Source organism: Epinephelus moara, chromosome 5 (assembly GCF_006386435.1).
Source record: "Epinephelus moara isolate mb chromosome 5, YSFRI_EMoa_1.0, whole genome shotgun sequence".
NCBI lineage: Eukaryota > Metazoa > Chordata > Actinopteri > Perciformes > Serranidae > Epinephelus > Epinephelus moara.
Genome location: NC_065510.1, coordinates 18,034,414 through 18,055,336, shown reverse-complemented (window position 1 = coordinate 18,055,336; position 20,923 = coordinate 18,034,414). Strand labels below are relative to the sequence as shown.

General features: G+C 41.1%; 2 protein-coding genes across 2 annotated transcripts in view; one reads left to right on the top strand and one right to left on the bottom strand.

Annotated features, from left to right (window-relative positions):
- The first annotated feature begins 886 nt into the window (after nt 1-886).
- Nucleotides 887-18,052, top strand: LOC126389987 (WD40 repeat-containing protein SMU1-like). Its single transcript, XM_050044034.1, has 12 exons — nt 887-912; nt 2,632-2,842; nt 2,931-3,083; nt 3,168-3,278; nt 5,078-5,200; nt 5,643-5,762; nt 6,140-6,256; nt 6,436-6,563; nt 9,182-9,308; nt 9,422-9,583; nt 11,979-12,131; nt 12,358-18,052. The coding sequence occupies exons 1-12, from the start codon at nt 887-889 to the stop codon at nt 12,454-12,456; spliced, it is 1,530 nt and encodes a 509-aa protein (XP_049899991.1). The 3' UTR covers nt 12,457-18,052.
- Nucleotides 16,716-20,923, bottom strand: part of dnaja1 (DnaJ heat shock protein family (Hsp40) member A1) — a 10,792-nt gene continuing 6,584 nt past the window's right edge. Inside the window, exons 7-9 of the mRNA XM_050044035.1 lie at nt 20,509-20,624; nt 19,616-19,716; nt 16,716-18,632 (exon numbers count right to left, since the gene is read on the bottom strand). Of these exons, the coding sequence (XP_049899992.1) occupies nt 18,396-18,632; nt 19,616-19,716; nt 20,509-20,624 (454 nt within the window). The 3' untranslated portion in view covers nt 16,716-18,395. The remainder of the gene's footprint in view (nt 18,633-19,615; nt 19,717-20,508; nt 20,625-20,923) is intronic.

Below are 20,923 nucleotides of genomic sequence, written 5' to 3'. Positions count from 1 at the left end.
CAGGTCATTCAAGTCAGAGAATGGCATATTACAGTCTTATTTGTGTGTCTATGCAATCTACCAGGTAGATTAAATGTCAGTAGGCCTACAGACAATTGCATCACAGTGTTGTGCAGTGTTTTGATGCTCTGCAGGATCGACGCCACACAATAAGAAACATCTGTCATGGATTAAGGAGACTCCTGCTTCCCAACAGGTTCATTTGCCGTATGGGACTATACGTGCTCAGATTAAACAAACACTGAGCACTGAAGTGGCAAACACCGCGGCTGATTAACACTCACAAGCCATTACACCACTACACCCGCACTGTGTAATTACAGGAGACAGTGACGGCTGGTAATCACCGTGAAGGCTTATGCAGGGGATTGAGTCAAGGCAAAGATGCTCGTGGCGCACCCAGCTCTGCATTTGCATAATGATGAGCAGCACGGAGGTGATTTTCCGTTAGAGGACGTTAAGAGCGATGTGTTGTTTTTTTTGTGTGCTCCAGTACAATGGTTCCTACAGGCGAGCACGCTCTGAGCCACGAGGTTCTGTCCGTGGTGCTGATGCTGCGCTGTTGTCGTGGCTGACTGCCGCCGCCGCAGCATCTCGGAGCGCAGCCGCGTCTCCTGCACACAACGTGCCCAGAAAATGTTTCCTCCGTTCATCGGCATGCGTCAGGGAGGGCGTGTGAGTGTGAGAGTGTGTGTGTGTCTCCAAGTTTTTGTGCGGCAGCGGCAGTCACAAGGTTTGGGACTGCTGCCCGCCGCACCAAAAAAATGCGAGACACAAGAGAAGCACGTGTAGTGGGTGGTCCTCAGCACACTGCCTTCACGTGGCTCTAGCGAGCGCAGAGCCCAGCCGTCAGTCCAGTGTGGCAACTACAGGAGACAACATCAGCATGGCTGTGGAGATGGAACCCTCGGAGTAAGTGCGCTTTTCTTTGGGTTTTTTGGGGTAAACAGCAAGTTTATAGAGATAATTTCATGCTGAAAACAGAAAAATAATAATGATAAAACCAACTCTGTTTCTATACTAAAAGAAAACAGCTCGTCTTAAACATAGGAGAGGTGTGTGGATCTGTTATGGACACTTAATTGTGCATTACGCGTTAAGATAACAGATTGCATCTCTTGTTTGGTGTTGTTAAATTTTGCTGCCATGTTTGCATCTTTCTAAAAGTTCCTTCTTACAATAAAATGTGACTTCTAAGGATGTGACATGCATGCCTTATATTTGATTTAAAGAAATGCGCAACTATATTAAAGACTCTAAGTGTAACATGTGTCCTCACATGACGCTGATGTTATTTATTGTCTGCGTCTGGTTTGGTCACCCATGTGCGTTTTGCCCAGTCTGCCTCGGAACCTCCCACACAATCACTGCTACATGCTTTCTTTATCAAAACACTGTATATATTGTGGTCAGTCAGTGTGCTGCTGCACATATGGTCACTGTCGCCTCTGTGAGCCTGCTTATATGGTCGCTTTGAGACATTTAATCCGATGTTCTTGGTGATGATGCTCAGAGAGAGGCGGGTCCGGGATGCTTTGCAGTGCGTTTCATCCACATGTGCCTGTTGATTTAATAGGCTCTCCACCCCTGGCAAGGATGTGGGTGTGTCCTTTTTTGGTCAGATGCTCAGTGTGGGGAAACAGTGGGGATGGAGTACACGTTGTTGCCGAATATTATGATAATCACCCAGTCACCAGGCATTGCCACTGATTCATGTCTCTGGTGAGAATCTCACTTAAAGTCCTGCAGTGTGGCGCCTGATGGAGTGACAACAGAGGGGAAATGGGATGCAACAGAGTTATGGCAAAGCTCAGCAGATGGCTGTGAAGTGGGGCAAAAGTCGACATGAAGCAGGATCCCTGCTCCTTGTCTTGTTTTGACTGGAAGGGCTGATATTATGACAGTTGAGCCAGACGATCTAGAATATAAAGCAGTGTTTTAGTGTCCAATTTATCACTCGGTGTCTTTACAGTGTGACAGAAGTGACAAACACTGACATCCTGTGAAAGATGTCAGTGTTTGTCAGAAAAAGAAAATATCTCGCACCAACAGAATCACTTCTGCAGAGAACTGTTAATGGCGTTGCTTGTGCACAAAGTGCAACTTGTAATTTAAAGGAGCTTTAACATCATTCAGAGCATTAATGTAGCAGGAGACTGCTATTTGTTATGTAAAGATATAGTGGAGTATTGACGTCCTGAGCAAAGAGCTTCTCTGTTTGTTGTTGTGGTGGATGGTCTGACTGTGTGTGCACATTGGTGCTGCTGCTCTGCAATGTGCTCATACGGCGGTTACAGCTGATAACACCATCCCTATCCATGCTTTGTCGCGGAAGTGCAGCACCGTATCCCCTCCTTCCCCCAGGGTTAACACCATTAGCTGTCGGCAGCATCTTTCCCATGGTTAGCATCGTTAGCTGCCAGCTCAGCCAGCTCCATGATGAGGACTGTGTGCAGAGAATCCGAATCAGACTCTGAATGTTGTACACAGCTCCTTTAACCCTCGTAGAAAAAATTCAGTTGCTTGTATGACCTCACCCAGCACTTCAAAGGATACTACAGCAGCCCTATGGGCTTTGTAGGAAGGATTATCAGTCAGCATGTGGTCATAACATGAACCTTTCTTTTCCAGCGTAATCCGCCTGATAATGCAGTACCTCAAGGAGAACAACCTCTACCGAACGCTGACCACCTTACAGGAGGAAACCACCGTCTCGCTCAACACGGTGGAAAGCATCGACAGCTTCATCGCAGACATAAAGAACGGCCACTGGGACTCCGTCCTGCTGGCCATCGAGTCTCTCAAGCTGCCAGACAACACACTTATTGACCTTTATGAGCAAGTGAGCTTTTGCATTTATCGGCTAATTAACTCCTCTTGGCTTGAGTTTGTAATCAGCAGCATGTGATGAACACTGCTGTCCTCAACAGGTCGTGATGGAGCTCATTGAAATGAGGGAGGTGGGAGCAGCTCGCTCACTCCTCAGACAAACCGACCCCATGATCATGTTGAAGCAGACGCAGCCGGAGAGGTACATGCATTTGGAGAACCTGCTAACGTGCTCCTACTTTGACCCTCGTGAGGTGAGACAATAGAGATTTTTTCCTCATTACACAACTGTATCTGTAAGTTGTTTATAAAATGACATCCTTTCTGTCTCGCTGCAGGCATACCCGAAAGGCAGCAGCAAGGAGAAGAGGCGCAGGGCAATAGCAGAGGCGCTGGTGAGAGAGGTCAGTGTGGTGCCCCCTTCTCGCCTCATGGGGCTCCTGGAGCAAGTTGGTGTGAGTATACTGATCAATATTCCTCTCAATACTCCCTCTAATTATATATCAAGGGAAGCCAGTCAATATCCACAGCGCTCTTTGTTTGTGAATCAAAGATCCAAAACTATCCTCATAATTTCTCCTCCCTTTCGATGCTGAATGAGGCTCTTAAAGGCCCCGAAATTTTTTTCACCGACTTTAATTATTAGTAATGATGTCTACATGAACAAACATTGTCCTGCCAAAGCTTTGGTTCAATGTTAGAGGATAGTTTTTATTTTTTTGGCCTGAGATCTTCTCGCCAGTTTGAAGTGGACAGGGTTCAATTAGGGAAAAAATTATGTCACATAATTCAGGATAACAGTTTTTTTTTTAATTTGAAAAGGTCTCAAGAGTCAATATATTGCCAAAACACTTTTATGCTCGGCCGAGATGGAAAAGTATCAACAAAGCAAATGAATATTAGCTAAACCAAAGAGGATGGAAATTCACTTTAGTTTGCTTTTGCTGATTTTCAGGAAATTCTATTGAAATCTGGTCGAGATGTGCATCAAAACTCGACTAACATCAATCAAATCTGATCAAACTACACCCACACAGTACTGATGAAACAGATTAGCTGACATTTTGAGGTTTTTTTTAACTCTTAACTAAATAATAATTAAGGATTTTTTTTAACCATAACTTTGATTTTTGCTCATTTAGTCATGAATGATTAATTTGAAAGAGAATGCCTTAGAGTTTAAGTGACAGCAGCAGATGGGAAATTAGTCCCATACCATCAATTTTATTGGCCTTTATGTCTATGTAATTATTTATCATAAAGGTCCTTTGGGTATTAAAAAGTAAGATATGCTCAATTTTTTGAGTAGCTGATTGTATGCCAAGAGTTTTATATCCTCAGTATTATATCCTCACCTGCACTGAAACAGTAATATTTCAACAAACTGTCAAACCTTGCAGTGAAATATGTCCCACTGATTTTTGGCTATTTTTAGTATTTAAACACAGAATGTGGTACATTTTTCCAGGGAAAGATTCCCACCTTGGCTGTGCAGGTACCAGTGAAATATTTGACAAAATTGGTCTGTTTGTCAGAGCCCATAATGCAATATACTTATGTTAAACACTGTAAATTATCTGTGAATGTTGATAGTGTTGCTGTTGTATACAAGATGTTAGTGTGCTAAATTCATATAAAAGTAAAGTACGTAGCTACCGTGCGGTCATGCTTCAGTTTGTGGACTCCCGTTTTGAACCCTTGAGGGGGTGATAGCAAACTATATCCTCATTATTTGATCAGCCAAAGCTAGGTGGCAACCGCCAGAAGTTCCTCAAGGTGAAATCAGTGCGGCAGAGCAAAATCTGTGTGTGTGCATGTGGGCAGCAACTGATTCATACCCCTACCGCTATGTTGGAAATGGCTTCCTCTCTGCTGCCTTCCCTTCACTAAAATGAGCGGAGGCAGCGAGTTACTGCGCAGCCGTGTGAAAGCAGTTTATATTAGTTGTCATGAATGTTGACATTAGCCATAGAGACCAAAACTGTTTTTTGCACTCGGCTCTAAACATGTTTATTTCTGCTGTAAAGTTGGGCATTTTAATATGAGGGTCTATGGGGATTGACTGGCTTCTGGAGCCAGCCTCAAGTGGCCATTCAGGGAACTGCAGTTTTTGGCACCTAAAATAGTAATAAAAATAATAGAAATGTATTCAACTTGGCATTTCTTAGTATTCTTGATATTTCTGAGATCTTGTAATTTGTGGAGTAAAATAGCCACAACTAAGTGTTTTGTGTTGATTGTTCCACAGTCTATGAGAATACAGGGCTACCCAGGTCATCTCTCACCCGACATGACCATCGACACATCTGCCAACAAGGACAGACAGGTGGAGAAGGAGAGTTTCCCAACACAGCTGTACCGCCACATCAAGGTAGACCACTACCTGATAAACACAGGATTACAAACTCTACTGCATTCAGTAAAACAGTGTATTTACAGTAATAATACTTTTCTTTCTATTGATGAGTCACTTCCAAATATAGACTAGCACACACACACACACACACACACACACACACAGGTAATTGCTTTACTCACCTGAAGGCACTTGTCTTAGTCCCTGGCTGTGCTCTCATCACTCACATCCAGATGGAGCTCCCTGAGTTGCTTGTCCTTGCGTTTCTCTGCCCAAGGTTAAAAGTTTTTGAGCGGTCAGCCTACACAACTTCAGACTGCAGCATGGTGGAAAAACTTAACACCTCCCTGAGGCAGCCTGATATTAGCTTACGTTGTATATATCTCAGTGCACCTGGACTCAGGCAGCAAACCAAGTAGATGATCACGTTTTTCTGTGTGTTGTTTAAAATCTGCAGTTTGGGCGGCGGTCACATGTGGAGTGCGCCCGCTTCTCTCCTGATGGCAAGTACTTAATCACTGGATCGGTGGACGGGTTCATCGAGGTCTGGAACTTTAACACTGGAAAACTTAGTAAGGTAAGTTAGAATTCATATCATGACACTTAAAAATGGTGAGACTTACTATTTTCTTTGTATTTCTAATTTATTTTTGGACTTTATTTTAGATAGTTTTGGAAACTAATACCTGTCCATGCTTTGTAACTGGATGTTATTATTATTATTTTTTTTTAGCATTTTCTTAATCTGTTTATGTTGTTTGTATTTATTGATGTTTTAATGCTGCCCTGTTGGCCAAAAAGAGATTTTAAACTTTTACCCACAGAAATAAAGCTCTTATTCAATCCATTTATTTGGTTTATTGAATTGTTTTTCTGTTCTGTGTGTGTGTGTGTGTGTGTGTGTGTGTGTGTGTGTGTGTGTGTGTGTGTGTGTGTGTTTGATGGATGAATTAGGATTTAAAGTACCAGGCTCAGGACAGCTTCATGATGATGGATGATGCTGTGCTGTGTATGTGCTTCAGTCAGGACACAGATCTTCTGGCAACCGGAGCTCAGAATGGCAAAATAAAGGTTTGGATCTGCTGTCTTACAATACTGTCATTTGATATTATTCTACATATTTGTCAACATAAGAAGCCAATCATTGTGTCCTAACTAAAAAATGTGATGTTATTAGCTGAGTTAATGATGATATTTAGGTGGTAGTCTCATTACTTCTTCTGTCCCAAAAATGTGTGCTGTTGGCGAAGGTGTGGAAGATCCAGAGCGGCTTGTGCCTGCGCAGGTTCGAGCATGCTCACGACAAAGGTGTGACCTGTCTGAGCTTCTCCAAGGACAACAATCAGATCCTCAGTGCTTCCTTTAACCAGACCATCAGGTGGGATGTAACATAATTCATATTTGCAGGGCCAACACTATATTATGATATGTGGTGACATTATTTATATAAGATAAACTTGTAAACACACTGTGCACACATACACCGATCAGCCAAAACATTAAAAGCAACGATGGGTGAAGTGAATAACACTGATCATCTTGTTACAATCCAATGTTCTGCTGGGAAACCGTGGGTCTTGGAAGTTGTATGGATACCACCTGATGTGCACCCCCAGCCCAAGTACACCCCGCATGGCAACAACACTGATAAGCCAAAACATTAAGACCACTGGCGGGTAAAGTGATTAACATAGATCATCTCATTACAATGATGTCCTGATGGGAAACCTTGGGCACTGGCATTCTGACATGCTCCACCCACCGAAACACTGTTGCGGACCAAGTACCCCTCCCTCATGGCAACAGCCCTTCCTGATGGCAGTGGCCCCCCAGCAGAACAATGCACCAAAACTGTTCAGAAATGGCCTGAGGAACGTGACAAAGAGCTCAAGGCATCAACCTGGCCACAAAATTTCCCATATCTCAATCCGATCAAGCATTCGTAGGGGTACCAGAACGTCCCAAGGGTGCTCCAATGGATTGGGATCTGGGGAATTTGAAGGCCAGGTTGATGCCTTGAGCTCTTTGTCACATTCCTCCAGGCCATTTGTGATCAGTTTTTGTAGTGTGGCATGGTGCATTGTCCTGCTGGGGGGCCACTGCCATCAGGAAGGGCTGTTGCCATGAGGGAGGGGTACTTGGTCCGCAACAGTGTTTCGGTGGGTGGAGCACGTCAGAATGCCAGTGCCCAAGGTTTCCCATCAGGACATCATTGTAATGAGATGATCTATGTTAATCACTTTACCCGCCAGTGGTCTTAATGTTTTGGCTGATCAGTGTACACTCTGTGTGGAAGACAGAGCTTTGCAAATGGTTAAAAAATTATGACAATGAATTAGGCTGTAAACATTGAGATTAGGGAAAGTCCTATCGAAATATGGGGGGGGGGGATTGAATGTCACAAACAGGTGGATTGAAGTACTTCAATACCTTTTATATTGAATTCAATTTGAGCTTTTAAAAGCAAAGTAAATACCCGAATTCACAAAACTGAATCTACTGATCTGATCTACTGTATCAATAGAGCAACAAGAGAAACAAAACAAAAAACATGGTGGGAGCCTTTTTCAATATCTTGATTCTTGTTGTGGCAGAATTTTGCTTGTCTGCTGTGGGAGGTAGTGAGAGTTCTCACTGACCTCAGACATGATTCACAAAAGTTTGAGTTAGGCTGGAAGGCAGTTTGTTCTTTTTACATCCCACGATGGATTAGCAAAACGCTGCCATAACAAGCCATATAGACGATAACAGAACTGGCAAACAGAGAAGCACATGGAAAAAGAAATTGATAAAAAAAAACCCCATCTTTTAATTTGACCCTTAAAAAACTTAAATGTTACATTGATTACATTTGTTTCTCTCTTCAACCCCTTGAATGATTTATTAAAGCATATTTCAAATTGTAATATGTTGCAAATTAAGTTATACCTTAACTGATTGAGCATCTCAGTACTCAACTGAAATATGTCAGGGCCAAAAAATTCCCTGGGTGCATTGAGGGGTTCAGAACCTGTTCATGAGGCTTCCCTCCAAGAAAATAGCGGAGAGACTGAAAACATGTGGCCTGAAGATGTAAATATATACCATATGACTCTTGACTATATATGACTCTTCTTCTTTTAGTTAGTTGAAAAGAAAAGCAGAATGACTGTAATACACATTAAGTGAAAAAGCTGGTGTATCTAAGACTTAAATGGACATATCGTCCATTTGGGAGAGGCTCCTAATTAAAAACTGTGTGGTCAGTAGAGAAGGCGCCATTATGAGCCACATTATCAGATTATAAATTCTGCTTTTTATCATGCATCAGTTAATATAGTTTTTCTATTTTCGGGTGCACTTCAGTTAATTTGAAGTGAGCTGTTTTTAAACCTTTGAAAAGCCCCATAACTTCAGCAGTTGATGCCTGATGTCACATGTTGCTTGCATGAGTAGAGCACCTGAATGTAAATAAGTTGGGGCAAAAACGTCAGTCTTTCACTTCCTCTGTCTCTCCCTCAAACACACACACACACACACACGCACACGCACACACACACACCGAATCCCCTTCATAGTTGAGGAGTTGAATATCTATTTCTGACTCCTGGGGGATGTGGGCTGAGCCTCTCTGCCGTGTTGGAAGCACATGTGCCGTGTGGGTGTAACTAAGAGAGAGACCATGTGCTCAGGCACAAAGCTGCAACGTGTTTCTCCCCTCGCAAATTCCATGAGATGGGAGTCTGAATTGTTTACAAAATCATCCTCTCCAAGACGGAGCGAAGCAGTGAGCATTGGGCGTTTTGTCATGGTTTAGCTAATCTGCACCCAGTCATTCCACAGGAGCTAAAAATAACTCAGCTCAGCAACACGTTTCATCTGCATGAAGAATCCACTCTTGAGCTGCATAAACTTGTTTGATTTGTTAATGAGTCAGAGCTGCTGTTTTATTTGTATTAGTATTTTTTAACAGCTTTAATGTCAGTGTGTTTTCAACATGTAAATATCATTTTTCAGAATCCATGAACTGAGGTCAGGCAAGACACTAAAGGAGTTAAATGGCCATTCATCGTTTGTAAATGATGCAGCTTTCACTCAAAATGGAAATCACATCATCAGCGCCTCATCTGACGGCACAGTTAAGGTACAATGACCAAATTATATGACTATTATTCATGTCTGTGCTGCATCGGTATTATGTGACTGTGAGAAGTGACAGCCAGTGGGATTTATTTCATATTTATGTGCATATTTTAGATTTGGAACACAAAATCCTGCGAATGCATCCACACTTTGAAGTCTCTGTCCCAGACATCAGAAGTCCCCGTCAACAATGTGATCCCTCTGCCCCAAAATCCAGAGCAGTTTGTGATTTGTAACCACTCCGACACTGTGGTCGTCATGAACATGCACGGTCAGGTGAGAAATCCACCATATTCATTATATTTAGATGGTTAGTATTACCTTTTCAAATTTCAGTTATCATTAAAATTGTTTACTATTACAGTGCTTTCAGAAACTCATGGTAAATAGGCTACTGTCCTTGCGTGAAACGTGGGTTTGTTTGGCACCATGAAAACATGGTGAAGGGCGATGACAGCGCTGCAGAAATGTTTCAGCCTTATTGTTTACAGAGTGGGTGTGCAGCAGGCAAACCCAGCGATGCTACCGGTCCCTTGTCCTCATCTACAATGACACAGACACACAGCAAGCATTTCAGAGACAGGCTGCTGACGCATCAATATAAAATAAAACTTGGAGAAACTATTTCAGTGTGTGTATCAGTACTTTCTGAACATTTTCAACACATTTTAACAATACAGCAATAATGTTCTTAACGGTGATAATTATGGTCACTTGAAATGGTATGAAAATCTCTAAATATATTCATACATATTATTGATATTCAGTGTTAAAAACAAATACAAAATTACTCTACAGCCATACTCGCAAATCTGTCAAGCTGTACTTTAGCACAGCAATCCTTTTTAGCTAACGTCAGTATACTAACAGTGACAATGCTAACATACAGATTTTCAACAGTTTCATCATTTAGCTAATGTTAGCTCACTAATTAACATTAGCTAATTAGCTTTAAACACAAAATAAAGCTGCGGTAGATGGTAACTTCATTAGTTTGGGAGGTATTTGGTCATAAACTAAAGTGTTGGACAGATTTTTGACCCGATGACAGAGCTATATGAAAATGTAGGGACATCACGTTGATTGGCTGAGGCAGTTGTTGACCCAGGGCTATCATACAGAATGTTGTTTTCGGGACAACAACCACTTGTCAAAATTAGAACCTGCTAAGTTTTACTGTTCCTCTTGAGACATACCTATACTTAATTTCATGGCAGTACATTTAGTAGTGTTGAAACATTTCACACAAGGCCTAAAATGTCAGCCTCATGGCAGTATAATGAAGAAGTCGAGCTTCACCAAAATCTGTGGGGTTTGTCCTCTGGGCACAAAATGTCATGGCAATCCATCCAATGGCTGTTGAGAATTTTCAGTTTGGACCAAAGTGGTGGACCAAATGACAGACTGACTACTATTTGCTATTTTTACGCCTCGTTTTTACACAGCTCTGTGTATGTATGCAAGTCAACTGGAAATACATTCATTCCTATGAGAGCCTACCCGATCTTTGATGTGTTTGCTTACTACCTCCAATTTTTTTGCTGGTTGGAATTTGCCTCGAATATGTTGATAAAACTAAACTTTAGCATCAGATTTCGGAAGTTAGCAAAAAAACAAATTAGCTAACAGACTGATAAATGTAATAGGCTACTAGCCTGGAAATCCAGACTCAAATCTAGAAAGAGTTTGACGTATTCATTGCACTAAGCCCTATCTGTTTGCCGACCAGTGGGGCTAACTGATATATTATGCTTTTGCCGTATCCCGTCAGCAAAACGGCAAAAACGTCCTTCCTAGAAACGAAGGCTTCTAGGCTAGTCTTCTGTTCCTCTTTCAAGGAAAAAGATAAGTGTAGTTGGCTTAGCATTTCTTCCAAAGTTAAATTGAATGGACGCGGTCCTTCAGCAGCTGCCATCTTGGCTGTTTACTTTTAGACTCCTACGGCGCAGCACTGTCGTCATCATGTTACGCCCGCCAAGAGCCCGCCCGTCAGATAGACTGATCTGATTGATCCGATTGGTGATTCAGCGGGCTCTGCTTGTCGGGGCCAGATCCCCGTGCAGAGCAAATTCGAATTTGCTAGGGGCGGGACATCTGGATTTCCAGGTTAATAGGCTACAGCTCCTTTGATAAATTTTTTTCTACGTGAAAAGTTGGACGGCATGTTTAGCTAGCTAACACTGGCAGCATGCTAGCTGAGTAACATACAGAGTGGATCATATGTCTTTGAACAACGTATTTTACAAAACTGTCCAACCTTCACACTTATTTGGCACCATGCATTATTGCTCTTGTTTTTATTACTGTTGTGCTCCATGAGAATATTTCACAATATCAGACAGCGAAAAAATTAAAAAAGAACTTTTCTGCCATTTTGGCAGCGGGGTTTCTATCCATCCATAAAGAGGTGCATTTCCTTGCATTGACCAGTAGGGGTGTACTCTTTATACTGTAGGGAAATCGGGACACATAACAAAACTGTGTAGAAACGATGAGGTATTAGAGCCGATAGCATGGCAAATAAAAAGCAAGCACACTTTGAAACTCCCTTAATAAATTACAGTGTTTTTCCACAATTATTGTCTATTTTATTTGTGGTTTCGCTAATGATACCCACAAACTACCTAAAGATCTTTGTAAAGGCCTCTTGTCTTTTCCCCTCTCTCCTCAGACGGTGAAGACCTTCAGCTCAGACAAAAAGGAGAGGGCCGACTTTGTGTGCTGCACCGTGTCACCCCGCGGGGAGTGGATTTACTGTGTGGGAGAAGACTTAGTGCTGTACTGCTTCAACTATACGACAGGAAGGCTGCAGAAAACGCTGACCGTAAGCTCTGCTGATAATATTCACTCATTATCAAAGTCTGTGAGACGACGCAGCTCATCCACGCTGGGCTGCACGTGTTTTTTAATCTCGTTATTTTTTTGTCTCACTTGATACTCCGACTGCGTCACTGCTGCTGTGTAGTAATTCCTGCAGGGGGCTAACAGGGTAACAGTGAGGCTGATGGGAAACTGAGAACGTGTGGTAATCTGTTCCTCTGCGCCCACAGGTTCACGAAAAGGATGTAATTGGCATCGCTCACCACCCACATGAGAATCTGATTGCCACATACAGCGAGGACGGCCTCCTGAGGCTATGGAAACCTTAAGCTGTCTTCCTGCTTTGTGATATGGAGGACCCAGAAAGCCTTATGCATGGTTATAAAGCAAGTCATTCATTTCTGTGTGATTAAAAAAGATGGATTAACAAAACAAATGGAATTAATCCATCAGTAATGAATCATCGCCATTAAGGTCCATTAAGTGGTCTGGAGCTTTAGGTCATATCACATGATCTTCATCAGCAAATGTATTTTTCCAGGTTTAATGAATGTTAAATGTTAAATTTCAGTTTTTCTGAGCACTTTAAGGACTTCTTTTCAATGTTGGCACAATAACTGAGGTTCACAATGGGAAAACAATGAAATGAAAAATGGGAGAACTCCATCTGGTGATGAATAATTTGATCAAAAGCACCACAACAGCTGCTTAATGGACCCTGTGGTGAAGCTATTTCCTGGACTGCTATTTCTGTGGTCAAAAATGAATCTGGAACGACAGTATTAATTTTTTTTTTTTTTTTTTTAATTGAAGTTTGGCCATTTCTGCCAGTAATTTCAAATTGGATTACACAGTGGTTAAAAGCCAAGATAATACATTTCTCTTGAAATTGAAGATAAAGCCATCAATATTCTTTATTTTCTCATTGTCAATAAATCGCATGAAAAGCAACCAAGCTTTCCAAAATCCCCTACCCTGCCTGTGGTACTCAGCCCAAAGTCATTTGGTTCTTATTGAAAATGTTAATCAAAAGCAAAATAATTTCCTAGACCAGCTGGGCACTGTGATTTTTAGCAAATGTTACACACAAGTAAATAATGCATTTGTTGGGGACCAGTTTCAGCTAGTCACTAATACACATTTGGTGCTCTAGTGACAACCTTATGTCAGAACAAATGTTGGAATCATATGTTTCTGCAAACCCCAGATCAGTGGTGGGTAGAGCACTGCAAATCCTTACTCAAATAAAAGTCCAATTACTGCCATACGAGTAAAAGTAAACATTACCATTAGAGAAACCCACCCAAAGAGCCAATACAAAAGTAATTAAATAAAATCAAATAATATCAAAGATTAATATTACACATGAAATAGTAACATATCGGTAGCTAACTTACTTCCAGGTGCTTATGGAGGTTTGAGGAAGAGTTTTTAAAAGTGGAGATCTCAGTGTCTTTTGATAGTAACAGCGAGCACTTCATCATGTAAATATTGCCTTTTTTAGATTTTGGTATATAAAGTGTGGCCAGATGTGGTTGGTGGCTGGGTTTTATTCCATCACCGCATCGTGGTCAAAGGACAGATGGTGCTTCTTTTTCTTCCACGCAACTGGAAACTTGGTATCTGCAGTATAGGTGGCTCACTAAGTCCCTGCATTTAGAGCAGATCCATTCATTCATTCATTTTCTGTAACCGCTTATCCTGTTAGGGGTCACGGGGGGGCTGGAGCCTATCCCAGCTGACATTGGGTGAGAGGCAGGGTACACCTTGGACAGGTCACCAGACTATCACAGGGCTGACACATAGAGACAGACAATCATTCACGCTCACATTCACACCTACAGACAATTTAGAGTCACCAGTTAACCTGCATGTCTTTGGACTGTGGGAGGAAGCTGGAGAAAACCCACTGTACGGTAGACAACGGGGAGAACATGCAAACTCCGCACAGAGGGGCTCCCCCACCCCATGGTTCAAACCAGGAACCCATTTGCTGTGAGGTGACAATGCTAACCACTGCACCAATGTGCTGCCATTCAGAGCAGACTAGTTGTAACAAATGTATACATGGCAAATGACTTCGCTCAAAAATATACTCACTTTCATATGTCGCGGATATGTTGAAACTTGACTTTTCAGTTTGTAATTTCATGTTGCAAAAACACTGTGGATAGATTTAGGCACAAACACAACTTGGTTATGATTAGGAAAACATGATGTCTTGGCTTACAATACCTGGTTTGGTCACTACAAACACAGCTGAACATATCCCAAATCCACCATTCCCTCCTCCTGACAAGACACTCAGCTCATATGCATGTACATCATACGTATTACATGTACAAATGTAACATATCTATGGTTTGCAGAAATGTACAATACCAACATTTTACTTATTTGCCACTGGGCTGCTTTGTGTGAGATGGACTCACAATAAAGTCAGTACCCATTTTCACTGTATTAAAGCATAATTTGTTGACAGTAAGAAAAATATAGAATATCGCTACCTGTCTATTTTTTTTAAATTTATTTGTAGATTCATTTGTGAGGTCTTTGCTTTATAAACCATTGCAGCACTATCTAGGTCCTCCATGCTGTACACACACACTCTTCCTCATGGATCCAACGTCACCAGTGCAGTTTGAATCCCCATTTTCATCTCTTCTGTCTTTATTAGACATGAAAATGCATGATGGTGAACTGTCGTGGAAATACTTATAATAAAAACCGCCTCTTGTTTGGGCATAAACAAACAATATCAGGTATATGATTTGTCTGCTTTGGTTAACAATAATACTTTTGTAACTCAGATGATTTGTTTTGTCCTCTGTGTTCCCTGCATGCTACCTCAGTACACTGTCTAAATGTGGCTCTAAAATAATTTTAGTAGTCCTTTAAAAATATGCATGATGACTAATGATTAACTTCATTGGAGCTCCAGTGACACAATCTGTAACCTGTGTGTATATAATAAATGTTCTTAACGTGGTCACATTATTGTCGGTTTGTTGCACTGACTGTAATCGGTGTTCCTGTGCATCAGTATGCCTGCAAGAAACAGAGCTACTAGACCAGTATTTATTATTTGCACTACAGCATTGGTACTTCCTGTTATCTGTCTCTGTGCTGTCATCCATATATCACTGTTGAAAACTAATGTGTAGTCATCAACTCTATTTTGTATATTCATTGTTGTATATAATACTGCCAGTCATGTCAGAAATGGTTATCAATAAAATCCAAAAACCTTTACAGCTGACGGTGTGGGTGCCATTTTTTTAAAGAATTAAATTAATTCTAAACACATACCTACATACATATATATTGGTGCACCTGTTCAACTGCATCTTGATGCAAATAGCTAATCAGTCAATCACGTGGCAGCAGCTCAGTGCATTTAGGCATGATCAAGACGACCTGCTGAAGTTCAAACTGAGCATCAGAATGGGGAAGAAAGGTGATTCAAGTGACTTTGAACGTGGCGTGGTTGCTGGTGCCAGACAGGCTGGTCTGAGTATTTCAGAAACTGCTGATCTAGTGGTATTGTCACGCACAACCATCTCTAGTTTACAGAGGATGTACCAGTATCTCAAATCACCACTCATTACAACCAAGGTATGCAGAAGACCATCTCTGAATGTACAACACAACTAAGGCTACAATTCACACTGGCTCACCAAAATTGGATAATAGAAGATTGGAAAAACTTTGCCTGGTCTGATGAGTCATGATTTCTGCTGCCACATTCAGATGGTAGGGTCAGAATTTGGTGTAAACAACATGAAAGCATGGATCCATCCTGCCCTGTATCAACGGTTCAGGCTGCTGGTGGTGTAATGATGTGGGGGATATTTTCTTGGCACACTTTGGGCCCCTTAGTACCAACTGAGCATGGTTTAAACACCACAGCCTCTCTGAGTATTGTTGCTGACCGTGTCCATCCCTTTATGACCACAGTGTACCCATCCTCGGATGGCTACTTCCAGCAGGATAACGCACCATGTCACAAAGCTCAGATCATCTCAAACTGGTTTCTTGAACATGACAATGAGTTCACTGTACTCCAATGGCCTCCACAGTCACCAGATCTCAATCCAATAGAGCACCTTTATGATGCGGTGGAACAGGAGATTCACATCATGGATGTGCAGCCGACAAATCTGCAGCAACTGTGTGATGCTATCATGTCAATATGGAGCAAAATCTCTGAGGAATGTTTCCAGCACCTTGTTGAATCTGTGCCACGAAGAATTAAGGCAGTTCTGAAGGCAAAAGGGGTCCAACCTGGTACTAGCAAAACATTTTGGGGAAATTGTTCTACAATTGCAGTAGCTCTTAACCTTTAAGAAAGCCATTATTATCTTTGTATAAAACAAAATGCAGTTCAACTAGAAAATGCAGACTGTTGGTACAAAAGGACAGCAGAGTTATTGCAGTTTAAGCTTTTGCTTTTACTTAAGACCATAATCAGGAGAAGGTCACACCAAAAGCTTTTTTTTTCCGAGTAACTCTATTCTTGAATATTTTGAATACCAGTGGATTGCCACGTGACAAAGTAACTATCACACACACCAAGTCATACAACATATTAGAGAGACCATCAAACTGCATTTAATTAGAAAACATGAGCATAAACAATTAGATGATTGGTCCGTACACACATACAGTCAGTCAAGAACCTGACGACATTTATTGGAGTTGAGCTCCTTTGATATTATGAGTACTCATAAATTTGCATCCACTTTAAGAACAACTGTGAAACAATTTAAGGAATCTCCCTTCTGGCGAGCATAGTTGTGTTTTACAATAACCAAAACAAAAAAACAAAACAACTCTACATCAAGTAGCTTTAAGTTACGATAAGGCTTTCAAACAGGCAGACACTTCTATGAGGTATCAGGTGTGCCGATTTTAAGTCCCTCCATAACCTCCCACCGACCCATTTGGCATTTACAATTAAGACTAAAAATAGGATAAAAAAAAAAAAAAAAAAAAAAAAAGACACTTAATTTCTTGTCAGCAAAAATTAACTGACAAGTTTATCGTGCTACTTTGATTAAATTTAGAATCATAAAATCCACATTGAATTATTCTTCAAAGTATTCTAAAACAACATGCTTGAAATCAAGAACATTTAAAACCTTGAAAAAATAACCAAGACATTAATCACTTTTTTGTAAAACTTGGGTGCAACTTGGCACTTAACAGTTCTTTAAGGGAGGGAAAACATTTGTTATGAAGGCCTGTGATAAGAAGCAGACTCATCGAGTTATCTTGATAACTATCTGCTATGTAGAACCCCAAACCACATAAAAACACCCACTCTGAATTTCAGTTATCAAGATAACCTGCTTCTTGGAACCCCCCCTGATCTGCTGTTTATTTTTCTTCTTCTTGTTCATCTTTGACATCTTGTTTCTGAACACCGACCCTGCCATTAATATGCAGTCATTTTCACATCAAACTGTAGTTATGCACAAGATGTTCCACTTTCCACACAAGGTTCCAAAAACACAAATGCACGGCGTTGCCACAGACGACTGATTGCAGCTCAGAAATATTGAAGTAGACTTAAATATTAGTTTGAATATTCTACATTAGTGGCTTGAAGCTGAATACTGCTATGCCTGAATCGTTGTCACCTGTACTCCCAGCTCACGCCACATTTTTAACATTGTTAAGAAATGTCTGAGAAATAGCCCTTTAAAGGGTTAAACAGCATAAATGTTTCAACTCAAGGCTCAATGCACCTCTGCTCTCCACCACCATCTTAAGATTGGGTCTTTACACACGCACACACGCACACACAACGGACTGAACAAGTCATCAACAAGTGGTTCACAACAACAACTGATTTAGTATCACTATAAAAAAGGTTATTTTCATATTAATATTGGCATCCGTTTCATTGTAAATGCATAAAAAGCAGGCAGTCTTTGTTTCAGAGAACAGTTTGTCTGAAGCGTCTGTGATACCCCTCGTCTCTACTCACAGTGTGATTGAAAAAAATAAAATAAAAATAAAATAAGGTCCCAGAGATGAAGAGGAATCCCATTCACCCGGATCCAAGTTTAATCCTGGAACTACATGATACTCTACTCCATCCAAAGAGAATTTTAGTAATAAATCAAGAAGGCATTGGGACACTGATTCAGTTTGACAGAAAACGCAGTTATGAGAAGTAAATTAAATAAATGTGCACAAACTTCCAAAAAAGGTGCTTCGCTGTAGAGATGGTCTTCTGGAATAACAACAGGCTGGTTGTTACTTAAGACGTCTGACACTGAACGCCACCCGTGCTGGCGTAGTCGTCTTCATCCATGTAGTAGTACTGATGATGGTGGTGTCTTCTTCTGTTCTCGAGGTCACAGTCCTCCAGGTCGGCGTAGATGTACAGGTCATCGTCCATACTGTCGGGCTGCTCTGCAGCCAGCTTTTCTGGGAGGTAGCCTTCCAGCAACTTAAGCTTGTCCTTGGAAAGGAAGTTAGCTTGAGGGAACACCACCTAAAAGAAAACAAGCATAAACAATTTGATTGAAACAACCATGTAAAAGTTCAGCTGTGTCTGTTAAATATTTGGTGTTCATTTGTAAAAAAGATTAGGAGTGTAACTGTGCGTGTATATGTCCCAAACTGCTCAGTAAACAATGTTCAGCACGCCCTCTGATCCAAACAATTACTCTCTAATAGTTTTACCCGGAAGGTTTGGCAGCGCACTACTTATTGTCTATCAGCTGTGGCATGCTAGTTTGCCTAAACCTGTTAGTCAAGCTCTACGATTTGTGTCAAACTGTATACCAACATTGTTCAACTGTACTCGGCAATATCTAGATACATCTAGATACAGATTCAGACCGTGTCAAAGCCATAACTGATGCCATAGAAGTGTTTATCACTGTGGACATGCGTCTCCGTCATGGAGCAGCCAAAATTAATTGCAAGGTGTCCGACACATTCACTTAATTGTGGCAGCATGCTACAATAGCAGCACTTGTTCAGGATTGTGCATTAGGAGTGCTGTGGAGTATATATACTGTTCATTATTCAGAGCTCCACACTCTTGGTGTGCAGCGTGTACTCTGGGCACAGATGGAGCAGCAGAACCCAAGGCACAGTGAAAATGAAACTTATGTCATATAGAAATACAACACTCTCAACATGTTGAGATTGAATGTTGCACATCTTTTTCCAACCTACTTTAGAGGAAACTGGAGAGATATCGCATTCAGTGATATCAGTGACCTTGACTTTTGACCTGTGACCACCAAAAACTAATCATATCATCGTTGAGTCTAAGTGGACATTTGTGCCAAATTTGAAGAAACTCCCTTGACGTGTTCTCAAGGTTGGGAAGGATGTATGGATGGATGGATGGACAACCCATACACATAATGCCTCTGGCGCAGAGGCATAAAAATTTGTTTTCTGCTTTTTTGGTAGAGTAAAAGGAAACAGAGGAAATAAAGTGAATATGGAAAAACTTCTTACCGAGAAGTGAATAATAAGGCGTCCCTTCTCAAACGGCCTGCGGTACATGGGCATCCCTTCATTCAAGACGCACTTGGTGTCTCCAGGCTTGATCAGTTCTCCTGTGATGGAAAAAACAGGGGTCACCTCAGTCATGAAAAACTGTATACATGACAGCTATATTTAACAGGCTAAATTTATCTGAAACAGCCTTACCTATACCCGTTGAACATACAGGGTGTTGCACAACCATTAACTTTTTTTCTCAGTTAAAACAAATGAGTAAGAATGAGTTTATGGTTTACTTTTTAGAGGTTTCACGGTAAATACCACCTTGAAATTCATAAATAATCAATATATAAGAAATATACATTAAACAAGGCATTTTTTTTCTGGTGATAAACTTTGTACAAATACTGCTGCCAAGCACACATTTTTATTCATCATTATTTTTCTTCTAGAAATTGCGTAAAACCAAATTCATTAAGTTATTTCTGACAGTATGGAAAAAAGAGGCACTCCAAAATAGTTTGTTTTTAAGAAGCACATGAGTTCAACTAATTTAAAAGACCATTAACATGAGGGCTGTAATTTACACATTTGATCATGTCTGTGGAGCAACAACACAGCGAGTGTCTATACAGTGAAGAGCAGTGTGGAGTGCACAGCAAAGAAAACTATTGAAACAAATCAACTCCACAAATGCTCTCAGGACTCAGCAGTGCTCATTCAGCTGCACATTTTTGTGTGAAAGATATCGGGTACAGTGACTAACTGATGTCTGTGATATGCAAATATTTCTACATGTGAAATGGATGCTTTCTTCCTCCCAAATACTGGTATCTTCCAAAGGAGGGAAAACTTGGCCCTCAACACACAGTAAGGGTAGCTGTGCATGTAATGATTTAGTTCACCTGGATGTGAGGTGATGAGCAGAGTTCTGTTGTCCAGTGTCTGAACAGGCTTCTTGAAACCACACAAAGCTTCAACCAGCTGTAAGTCCATCGACATGATCAGGTCCTCTCCTTTCCTGATGACATCAAGGGGAAGTTGAGGAAAAAAAGCAGAGGTGAATTACTGGGTGGATTTTTAGGGATGCACTGAATATTCGGTAACCAAATATATTTGGCCGAATATTGCAAAAAAATACACATTCGGTATTCGGTGGAATAAGTTAAAAGCAAGGCCAAATAATAGTGGCGTGTTTTGATAACGCAATCAAACGGCGTGCCTTGACGGGCAGAATAAAATGTCGGCAGTGTGGCGATCCGTCCGTCACGGCACTCGCATTTGCGACTAAAAATAGTTTTGAGCGAGCAAAATAGGCTT